Source organism: Anoplolepis gracilipes, chromosome 17 (genome assembly GCF_047496725.1).
Source record: "Anoplolepis gracilipes chromosome 17, ASM4749672v1, whole genome shotgun sequence".
NCBI classification, from domain to species: Eukaryota; Metazoa; Arthropoda; class Insecta; order Hymenoptera; family Formicidae; genus Anoplolepis; species Anoplolepis gracilipes.
In genome coordinates, this window is record NC_132986.1 from 7,837,357 (window position 1) to 7,848,716 (window position 11,360).

Sequence of the window (11,360 nt, forward strand, 5' to 3'; positions counted from 1 at the left end):
AATGCTATAGTGAAAGAAATATGCAAACTCAAAAAAAATCTTGTAAATATCTTTTTAATATTTATAATTCCTTCATGTTGCTAATTATGCTTTATTTACACATTAAATATTTTATTTCATTATTATTACAAATAAACTACCTTTACTTTTCATTTTTAATTGTTTCCATAAAATTTATCACTGTGGTGGCTTCCAAGGTTCAATTTTTGGTCTTGTGGTACTATAAGGCATATAAGCTTCATTGGTGCCACTCAGATTTGGTTGATGATCTAACATCCATTTGTATTTTGGTCGAGATGGATCTTTATTTGGTGGTAAATCTGTTTTATAATGTAACCAACCAAACCATTCTGGTGGGACTTGCGAACCATCATAATTTAATCCAACCTTGTCAGCATATATCACCCATCTGTTACGACCTATAGAGAATATCAAATAAATGAAATATATAAAATTATGATATTTCATCTTTATATACAAGAATTTTCATAAAACGACTTAATATTATATATCATTCTGTATAAATAAATTCATCGTTGCGCCATGTTAAACCAGCATATATTTACAATAGACTCACCTACAAAATACATGTTATTCTCAAAATATCGATTTCCATATTTATCTTCTCCGATTAAAGTGCCAGTCTTCAGATCATCCGTCCTAATGACATACAAATCCATTTGAAATAATTGCACTTAATTGCTAGGAATTAAATTAATATATTGTTCATTTCTTCATATAGTAAAAAATATTTTTTTTGCAAATAAAAATTATGATATACAGCATTCAAACTTGAGTAAATTATAATCAGAGTCAAATGCAGAATAGATTACACAATACTTCTATGTAATCGAAAGTTGTCAACAGACAATATTGTGAAATGTCTATTGTATATATTGCTAAAATAATATAATATAATTACGTAATAATAACCTGAATAATGTTTTTGCGGAACCGATAATTCCACCGTTTTCGCGTATAATGCGAAAAAACGTGGCAACTTTATCTAATCCTAATAACTTTGCCATGTTTATACATATATATTTTTGCACTTGAAACGCATGAAGTCGGTAAAATGTCAATTCAACAGGGTCGCCAATATTTAAGCTATTCCAATACCTATTCACCCACATGCGTCAGCCATTTTGATTCATAATCAAAATCTAGGAACTTATTATTTTTGCATTTATTTCTTTCTACGAGATATTTATCTATATTACAGGCGATCCGTGGTTTAAAGAGCATGATCTCTTGCAGTTATCTTGAATGCACAGTGGCCGTGTTTAGGTTATTTTTATCGTGCATCTCGTCTGAAAAATTATTCATGTATCACGAATTACAACACGTATTACATCATTCGTTGCAATAAAAAATTTTATTATTCGATGCCGCCAATATAACCTCGAGTGATCGTTGAAATTATCAGAGTTAATAAAAATTCTTTAACTGTAAGACTATGAATAAATTGTCGTCGATTATTGAACAAAATGTACGATTGCAATTACGACGTATAAACACGGCTATTACAAAAGAAAAACAAACGCCATCCGAATATTGTTTGCAATTAGTTAGGTATTTGTTTTATACTAAACTGTATTGTACATAAAAAAAATATACAATCATATTTGTCACACACACACACATACATGTACAGATATATTTAAGTAATAATAGTCTAATTAGAGAATAACGTTAGTAGAGTTCTTCAAGATTATATATAATACATTATATAGTTTAAATATATATTTATAGCTCTTTCTACTTTGTCTCTCAAAAATAAAACAATTTCTTGCAGAATATATATCAAAGTAATTAAACTTGAAATGTTCAGAATAACTTTATAGTCGTGTTTATTATCTTTTAGGAAAAATGATTACGAGAACTTTCTGTGTACATTATTACTTCCGCATAGTATCAAATCAGCAGCATTTGCTATACGTGCATTTAATGTCGAAGTGGCTCAAGTGGAGGATCAAGTGAGCGACAGTAAGATAGGAGCTATGAGATTGCAGTTTTGGACAGAAGCTCTAAACAATATTTATAACGATCAACCACCCAGGAGCCCTGTATCGCTAGAATTACACAGGGTAGATGAATAAAATAACATTCGAATACGTTCTCCGAGATTATATTGGCGATCAAAGCTGGAAATTAGAGAGACCTTTCGCATCTCTTGCAGATCCTTCAGCGACACAAGCTTTCTAAACGTTATTTCAAGCGCTTGATCGACGCTCGCATAAATAAATTAAGTAATTCGATATTCGTGGACTTGGAATCTCTTGAAAAATATTGCGATTATACCGTGTCGTCGATATATTTCCTGCTACTGGAGGCGCATGGCACGGCAAACGTCAACGCTGATCATGCGGCCAGTCATTTAGGCAAAGCGCATGGTTTAGTTACGTCGATACGGTCCGTACCGTATAATGCTCAAAAACGAGTTATGATACTGCCACAAGACATTTTACTGAAAAATAGTGTCTCCTCAGAATCAGTCTTCCAGAGACAGCTGAGCACTGGACTGAAAGATGCTGTATTTGAAGTCGCGTCCTGTGCTAAACAACATTTAAAAGTGGTACCTATCGTTATTCGATAAGTAATGATTTTAATAAAATAATAATTGCGTAGCATTTAATTAAGTATAATCTCTGTTGTACCTTTAACCATATTTTTCTTTTTTCGTGTGAAAGGAGAGTCGGAATTTTTTGACGTGTATGAAATTTTCATTGTTTTAGGCAACGTCACTTAAAAAGACAATGGGAAAAGATCTCAACACGATATTTCTGCCGGCAGTTTGCGTGGAAAATTATTTAGAGGAACTGCGAAAAGTAGATTTTGATGTTTTTCACCCATCATTACAAAGAAGAAAGGGTTTTCTTCCTTTACAATTACTTTGGAGAAAAATATGGTCTTAGTATATAAAAATTGAGATGAAGTTTAAAATGTGTTTCATTAATTTATTACCCTTATTACTATATCCAAAGTAGTTGTTTTAAAATATTTTAAATTAGGCGCTCTAAATGAGAAGAAAAAAGGTAAATATATAGTACAGGTGATTTTAGGTTATTCATCTCACACGTTGAATTCTGCATCCAGATTGGCTAACTTTTTGTCCAAACACTTTTTTTTAAATTAATCAAAAATTGTATAAATTGTTATATCTGATTCGCAATTTATATTTACAAAAATAGTGTAGACTTTAATTTTGTAGAGGTAATTTTTTTCGTGCAGATTATTTCTTATAAATCGGAATAAAGTTATTGTGACAACAATGTTAATGTTGTTGCCACTCTACTTGATATATACACTCCGCGTTTGATAAAGCATTCAATACATTTTTTTGATTCAATCAAATTCTGAATTTATGAATCATTGCTGGCCGATTAAATTGAGTAGAAAAGTAACATTGTGTATCTAAGCGATTTTGAATTCAACAGAATTTAATAATTTTATTGGTTCACATTTGCACTGCGACTTGTAGCATAACAGAAGATTGCAATAGAATCTAGTTAACTGCCACGGGTAACCATTACTTTTGTTATGGAATTTTTGTTTAGTTTGTTTATATGCAAAATAATAGATACATAATAGAACAGAAACTGAAATCTTCCTTTTTTTATAGCCCAAAATGTCTACTACATCACAGAAGCACAGGAACTTTGTGGCAGAGCCAATGGGAGAGAAACCTGTGACCGAGCTTGCTGGTGTTGGAGAAGTCTTAGGGAAAAGATTAGAAGCTGCAGGTTTTGATAAAGTAATATTTCTGTTCTTTATTTTTATAAGTAGCTAATTAATAATATTTTATATTGCGAGGATACTTGTTCAAATTTATAAATATAACAATCTATTTAAAAATTATAAAATTATTTTGATTTATTTATATATATAGATTGAAACATAATTTTAACAAGATTTACTAAGTTTTACAAGTTTTTTTTTATTAAATATGAATTAATAATTGAATTCTCTGTACAGGCATATGTAGTACTAGGACAATACTTAGTGCTAAAGAAGAACAAGGAATTATTTCAAGAATGGATGAAGGATGCATGCTCGGCAAATGCAAAACAGTCGACAGATTGTTATCAGTGCCTTACTGATTGGTGTGAAGAATTTTTGTAAAGTAATTGTGACAAATTTGACCGGAATATGTGTTTTTTTAAGAACAAGATATTAAGTACAATTTTTATAATATTAACTAAATAAGAGTTACATTTAATTATGTATGTATAATTTCTTAAGAGCAGAATATTTAATTATGCAGTTGTACAACATTAATAAAATGTAAAATTTACATTTTGTTAACGTTATGAAACTGTAAAACTGAATATTTTGTTATTAGAAAAATTATACATTTTTGTCAAAGCTGTAAATTATATCTATTTTAAACTTTAAGAAAAATTGTGGGACTTTAATCAGTACAAAAACAAAAAAAAAAGTGCAGTCGTAGATATAAGAATATTGATAAGCCTAATTATAATAATATGTAAACATTGAAAAAAATAAAAACAAACTTTATTCTTTAAATCATTGCTATGTGTATTCTATATATGGAGAGTATTTTAATATTGTAGTTTGTTTCACCAAGCAATGATATAAATATATATTGCATTATATTGTTATTATTTATATATGAATTTGATTTATACAAGAGTTTATTGATGCTTCCTATGATGATTTAGACAGTAGTAATTATTTTTTTCCGTTAAACTATGTAGGTAAGGATAGAATGATGTTGGATTTAACCAATCAGAATAAAGAAATCTTTGCTTTTTATTCTGATTGGTCAATCGTTATTCTGTAAGTAAATTTTCGAACAAACCCAAGAATGCTTCACAAACGCCAATAGTTGCCTATCTCAGTCTATTTTTCAGTCTATGCTGTATTGTATTTTTATAACAAGTTTATTTCAATGCACAAAACTGTTTACAAGAATTATAGATCCGATGTCAGATATCTGTATATATGTTTAGAAAGAACATATATGATAATAACTGCTAAGTTATAGATTTTGACTTTAGAATTTAATTTAATTTAATTTAGTTTCAATAATGAGGATCGCTGTTGAAGGTTGTGCTCATGGCGAATTGGATATTATTTATGAGACTATTCAGGAGATTGAAAAAATAGATGGGAGGAAGATAGATCTGCTTATTTGCTGTGGCGATTTTCAAGCTACCAGAAATTTAAGTGATTTAGAATGTATGGCAGTATCGGACAAATATAAAGATATATGTACATTTTACAAGTGGGTATTATTATTTCATCAAAAGATTCATTGAAAATGTTCGATATAACTTATAATTTATATAAATGTTCAATATATTTTACAATTTATATTTAATATAATTTATACATTTAATTTTATAGATATTATTCGGGTGAGAAAAAAGCTCCAGTATTAACCATTTTTATTGGAGGCAATCATGAAGCATCAAATCATCTTCAGGAACTGCCATATGGAGGATGGGTTGCACCTAACATTTATTATCTTGGATATGCAGGTGTAATACAAGTGGCTGGAGTTAGAATTGCAGGCCTCTCAGGTATCTATAAGAGCCAACATTGGATGCAAGGACGTTATGAAAAGCCTCCATATACTGATAGCACCATACGCAGCATATATCATATTAGGAATTTGGAAGTCTTTAGATTAAAACAGGTAAATATTGATTATAATACAGAGAAATATTAATAGAATTATAAATAGTTATAATTTTAGATAAAATAAGAAATATCTTCAACAGGATATATATATATAATTTTGTTCTATGTTATTTTCAGCTTTCTGGTAAAATTGACATTTTTCTATCACATGATTGGCCAGCAGGAGTCACAAAATATGGAGATGAAGATACATTATTAAAACAAAAACCATTTTTTAAGTAAGAAACTTCTATTTTATCAAAATTTTATTTAAATGCTGACTCAAGATTTTATTATGTTGAAATAATAGATAAATTTTAATATATTATATCTAGAGATTTAATATTTAATCATTATATTGGATTTTATGTTTTAGAGATGATATAGAAAACAACACACTTGGTAGTCCTCCAGGTATGGAATTGTTGGAATGTCTTTATCCATCTTACTGGTTCTCCGCGCATTTACATTGTAAATTTGCGGCGCTTGTTCCCGAGAAGGGAGGAGCACGAGTAACAAAATTCCTAGCGCTGGACAAGTGTCTACCAAAACGGAAATTTCTTCAAGTATTGGAAGTACGATCACAGGAAGATGGTCTGATACAATTGGATTACGATCTCGAATGGTTAACGATACTATATTTAACAAATCATTTATTGAGCGTCAAGAGCAGTATTCACTACATGCCCGGACAATATGGTGTCGGCAGGTGGGTGTACACGCCCACTACGAAAGAGAAACAAACTGTGTACGAGAAATTTAACTCTAATTTACAAATTCCTCACAATTTTACTCGAACTGTCAAGCCATATGATCCGCATGACACACATGTTCGAATCGAGCAGCCACGATTGCTGATAAACGATCAGACCACTCAATTCTGCCAGATGCTGGGCATCGACGACCCCTCTGCCTTACTGCAGATCATGGCGAGCACTACTCCAAACGATAATAACAAATCGAGCGAAATATCGTTGGAAACATCCGGCGAATACATATCGGAATCCATGGAAATCTCGTTTGAGGAGGAGAGTGTACTTAGCTCTACCTTTCAAGAAAAGTCGACGAATAAATATTCCGTCGATAGCTCATCAACGAATTTGTTCTCAAAGAATAATAAAAATGATGAATATCATAATTCAGATTACACAGTGGACACGAGTAAAAGCACTTTGGATGATGATAATGTTAATATTTCGACTGTATCTGTAGATTCCGCTTTGATGAAGGATAGTAAGTAAATTGTTGATTAAACGTTCAAGAAAACATTGAAGGAGAATAATTTCGAGATGATGTTGCTAAATGATATTTTGTTACAGGTAATGGACGTTGTGTACAAAGCGAACCAAACTGCAAGAAATTTAAACGGCGGAATTATTCTGTATACTCTAACACACTTTAACTGTGATAGTGCTTTTTTTTATTAGATATTCGCATTAATATTTGATATTGTTTCCACAAATGTATGATGGAATTCTTTTCTATATTATATCTTTAATTATGTATATAATATAAAGATTTTTTTATAAAAGAGAGAGAGAAATAGGGAAAAAGAAAGATTATATCATACTTAAAAAAATTTTGTAAATCTGTCATTCATAATTTTTATTATTTTATCAATATTCATTACAGTAGTGTGAGTCATTAGGTTACAAATACTGATGTGTACATTTCCTACATTAGATTTCTCGTCATATATAATTGTATTTTAAAACTTTTATGTTGTATATAATTTACGATGGACAAATATTTATTATTATATCTGATCAATTTTTCTTTTATTTAATGATTATGTCTGATCAATTTTTTAAATAATTTCATACAATGCTTCTAAATATATAATTTTTATATATTTTAAATTGTAGATTTTGTGTTCTTACTTTATAGATATTTAGTAAAATTTTAGTAAATAAATTTATATAGAAAATTTATATATATATTGTATATACATATAGTAAATATAAAAGAAGTAATAAAAGAAAAACAAAAATATAATTGCATTTAGAAACGCATTTGAAAGATAAAGTTGATTAATCGGTCGAGTATCGCTTATTCTTATTCAAGACTCGAGCGAATTGCCTTGATAAAGATATGTACTTGATGTACATATTTTAACGTGTCAAATTTTATCATACAGTATAATGCATATTTATTCCTTTTAGCATGTGCGCGCGAGAGAGAGAGAGAAAGGGAGAGAGAGTGAAAAGGAGAGAGCACTCTCCTTTTTGACGTCACGCGTTGCGTAGTAAGAGAGGGGGAGCGCCGAGAGCCGCGAGCCATTCATTCTATGCTTCGCAGGCATAGGGCGCGTTTGGAGAGATACTGTTAGCGCTAACAGTGTCATTCTATTTTTGTTACTCATTAAAAATTGAATAAAGATAGAACGACGCTGTTAGTGCTAATAGTGTCTCCCCGAACCCCGAACGCGCCCAGAGTGTGCATACGTATTCTTATTTTAGCGCTGACAGGTGTGTCTCGCGTTCGATTACCTGGAAGTCGAGCGCACCGTAATATGCAATTGACATACTCGTGCATATTAGTAAACGCAAATAAATGCATTTACAGTGCAAATAAGGTATCGCTCTTCCCACGAATTTTAGCGATACCTTCTTTGCGAAATATGTTTTTCTAATCATTCAGAAGCGAATTTTCGAGCGTTTTAAGATACATTACTGCTCGTGAAGTACCTACATTGCCGATATTTATGTAAAATATTTTATTAATAAAAATTGAACTTTCGAGAATATTTAAAGACACGTATTACTAATCGAATATGTCAATTGCATAATCGGCATTAATTAACAGTAATTAATAAAGTTTCTAATTGCGAAATTCAACAACGTGTCTTAAATAAGTATAACACAAAATGTATTTCAAATGTAAAATCTGCCTAATTATAGGTTTATGCGATTAACGAAAATAAACACAGAATAAATTTAGAAAATAAGATAAAATAATTTACAGATATCATTATAGTAAAATGACATTGTAATAAATATTCAAAGACTATATAGAACAAAACTAGAATAAAACAAATTAACATTATTTTATTTATTCTTCTTATTGCTCTCTTTCTTCCTCCTAACCCTCCACTGCCACACCTCAAATAAGTGTGTAGACAATGGAGGGTTAAAGGAAGAAAAAAGAGGAATAGGAAAAATTAATTCACTATTTATTAAAAGCAATAGTGCAGAAAATAATAAAATATAATTTTACGTGTTTTAGTAAGGCAGAGTACATTATTGCAATATATCGAAGTAAAATTGATTTATCGATGATGCGTCAAAAATTTGGAGAAGAGATAGATAGTCTTCACAATGAAAAATATTAAATTTTAAAATAAAATAGTACAGAAAATAATAAAATATAATTCTAAATGCTTTAGTAAGGCAGAGTACATTATTACAATATATCGAAGTAAAATTGATTTATCGATGACGCGTCAAAAATTTGAAGAGCAGATAGATAGAATCTCCACAACGAAAAAAATACAACAAAATAAAATAAAATAATATACAGACGTCATTATAATAAAATGACATTGTAATAAATATTCAAAGACTATATAGAACCAAATTATTATAAAAATAAGATGTTTATACGTGAGACAGATTTTTCAAATTAATTCTTAATGTTTCGTACTTTTGAGATCCACAGTTATGGATCTAGCACGGACACGAACCATAATTTGTGGATCTAGCACAGACGTGAACCGCTGGAAAGTCGATTCAGCTACGTAGTTCCACCGGCTCTAAAATCGATCCAGTTAGCGCCACTGTACCGCGGTGAAAATGAGTTCCCTCAAAAACGGCTTCATGGCGCCTGTCAGGCTTCTCTCTGGTATTGGATATTCGTGCATAGATGCCGATTTGTTTACTTTTGATTGTTTTTAATTAAACATAAAACATCTGACAGTCAGTGAATAATGACACTTGTGTATCTTCGTACACAGATAATATTTCCTCAATCATTGGAGAACATATGTCGCACGAAATAATTGATATTAAAATGTCACAACTCTTATAAATATGGTGGCAGGTAAACGTGCTTCAAATAAAGTGTCAATTCTGCCTAACTGTCAACTATCTTAAACGTCAAAAATGGATAAGTTGACTATCATTTCGGGGATATTATTCTTGTTGGCAGATATCTCTGCCATAATTAGCATTGCCATGCCGGATTGGATCATCACTGATGTTGGCGGTAATTATAGACATTTGATTTTGTTTTTATTTTTTCAACAAACAAACATTTTTCTCTATTTATCATGAGAGATGTTTAGCATTATTGTTTTCATGATGATTGTTTTTAGTTTGAAATACAGCTTTGATTCTTTCTGTTTTATAATAATGATAGAACACATAATAGTTCCAGATCACAAGATATTTCAATTTCTGTGAACAATCAAAATGTTACATATGAAAAATTATACATATTATTCACAATTAAAGTTGATTTTTATTCCTTTTTTTTAATAGGTGATACAAGACTGGGTCTCATGTGGTCATGCATGACCTTGTACAATAGACCACAAGTTTGTTACAAGTCAGATTTACAATCAGAATGGTTGATGGCACTGGTCTGCATATTTGTAGGTTGTATTTTGATAACAGCAACCATAATATTACTGGTCATTTCACACTGGGATCGTAGTGTCATCCCTTATGCACGATGGGTAGGATTTGGCGCAAGTACGTATCAAAGAAGTACATAATATTTAGTATAATAAAATATGCATAAATAATGCATACATTTATAAATGCTACATATAAATTAAGTACCACATAAAATAAAGTATAACTTATTATGAAATAATAAGTTATACTTTATAATAAGTTATAATTACATTAATTTATAATGTTATATATATTTTATTTAAATTTTAAACAATAAAAACATAGTGCAATTAAAATTACTACTTATTGTATATATAATAATTGACATAATTAAATTCCAGTGGTGCTATTCTGTCATGCAGCAGTTATATTTCCCATGGGGTTCCACATTGATGAAATTGGTGGACAACCATATCAATTGCCTAATTCTCATCAAGTTGGAATCGCATATATTTTATTTGTCCTAGCACTATGGATCACAGTAATCTCTGAACTTTTTGCTGGCAAAGTTTGTCTGCCACATTTTTAGCATTGTTCCGTAGTACAAGTATTTGTTAATTATATTCTGTTGACATTTACACTTATATTATTTGTATATACTACTTATACTTATAATATTATCTACATTAATGATATATAGAATTTATCTTGTAAGGAACAACGTTATACATGTATAATATTATATTTTAAAAGGGTTATATGAAATTTTGCTACAATTTTTAAGTCATACAATTCATATGTTAGGTAGATCAAAATACAGATGAAAGATCAATTGCCTTTAGGGAAAGGATTCTTTATATCATCGAGTAAATCTTCCATAAAATTATACAGTTAAAATCTATCAAATATTATCATTATGCATCATATTTATCTGTCTAAATGTAGAGTGAATGCATGAAAACTTTATAAGCGGTGTACATATGTTAAAATTCTATATGTCTAGAACGTTTTCTAGTAATTAGTAATAATAATGAGATTTTAGATAAAAGGAAATTTAAAGGAAACCTAAAGTAAAGATATATTTGAAATATATACATGTATATATATATATATATATATATATATATATATATATATATATTTCTTAATTTTAATTAT

At 29.7% G+C, this 11,360-nt stretch overlaps 4 protein-coding genes across 4 annotated transcripts; 3 read left to right on the forward strand and 1 right to left on the reverse strand.

The window, feature by feature from the left end:
* Positions 1 to 38: 38 nt before the first annotated feature.
* On the reverse strand, positions 39 to 1,093 carry Nd-b17.2 (NADH dehydrogenase (ubiquinone) B17.2 subunit). Its single transcript, XM_072908952.1, has 3 exons — positions 934 to 1,093; positions 578 to 660; positions 39 to 419 (listed from the first exon to the last, which is right to left on the reverse strand). Exons 1-3 carry the CDS (start codon positions 1,026 to 1,028, stop codon positions 178 to 180), a joined length of 420 nt encoding a protein of 139 aa, XP_072765053.1. The 5' UTR covers positions 1,029 to 1,093; the 3' UTR covers positions 39 to 177.
* Positions 1,094 to 1,225: 132 nt separating this feature from the next.
* On the forward strand, positions 1,226 to 2,943 carry Sicily (NADH dehydrogenase (ubiquinone) complex I, assembly factor 6 homolog sicily). The gene is made up of 4 exons (XM_072908951.1): positions 1,226 to 1,572; positions 1,865 to 2,087; positions 2,180 to 2,575; positions 2,736 to 2,943. The coding sequence occupies exons 1-4, from the start codon at positions 1,457 to 1,459 to the stop codon at positions 2,913 to 2,915; spliced, it is 915 nt and encodes a 304-aa protein (XP_072765052.1). The 5' UTR covers positions 1,226 to 1,456; the 3' UTR covers positions 2,916 to 2,943.
* A 348-nt stretch (positions 2,944 to 3,291) lies between these two features.
* Baf (barrier to autointegration factor) lies at positions 3,292 to 4,521 on the forward strand. The gene is made up of 3 exons (XM_072908954.1): positions 3,292 to 3,522; positions 3,623 to 3,754; positions 3,976 to 4,521. The coding sequence occupies exons 2-3, from the start codon at positions 3,629 to 3,631 to the stop codon at positions 4,120 to 4,122; spliced, it is 273 nt and encodes a 90-aa protein (XP_072765055.1). The 5' UTR covers positions 3,292 to 3,522; positions 3,623 to 3,628; the 3' UTR covers positions 4,123 to 4,521.
* A 363-nt stretch (positions 4,522 to 4,884) lies between these two features.
* On the forward strand, positions 4,885 to 11,278 carry LOC140674969 (lariat debranching enzyme). The gene is made up of 7 exons (XM_072908925.1): positions 4,885 to 5,248; positions 5,371 to 5,662; positions 5,785 to 5,885; positions 6,023 to 6,879; positions 9,736 to 9,849; positions 10,125 to 10,337; positions 10,604 to 11,278. The coding sequence occupies exons 1-7, from the start codon at positions 5,052 to 5,054 to the stop codon at positions 10,789 to 10,791; spliced, it is 1,962 nt and encodes a 653-aa protein (XP_072765026.1). The 5' UTR covers positions 4,885 to 5,051; the 3' UTR covers positions 10,792 to 11,278.
* The last annotated feature ends 82 nt before the right edge of the window (positions 11,279 to 11,360 follow it).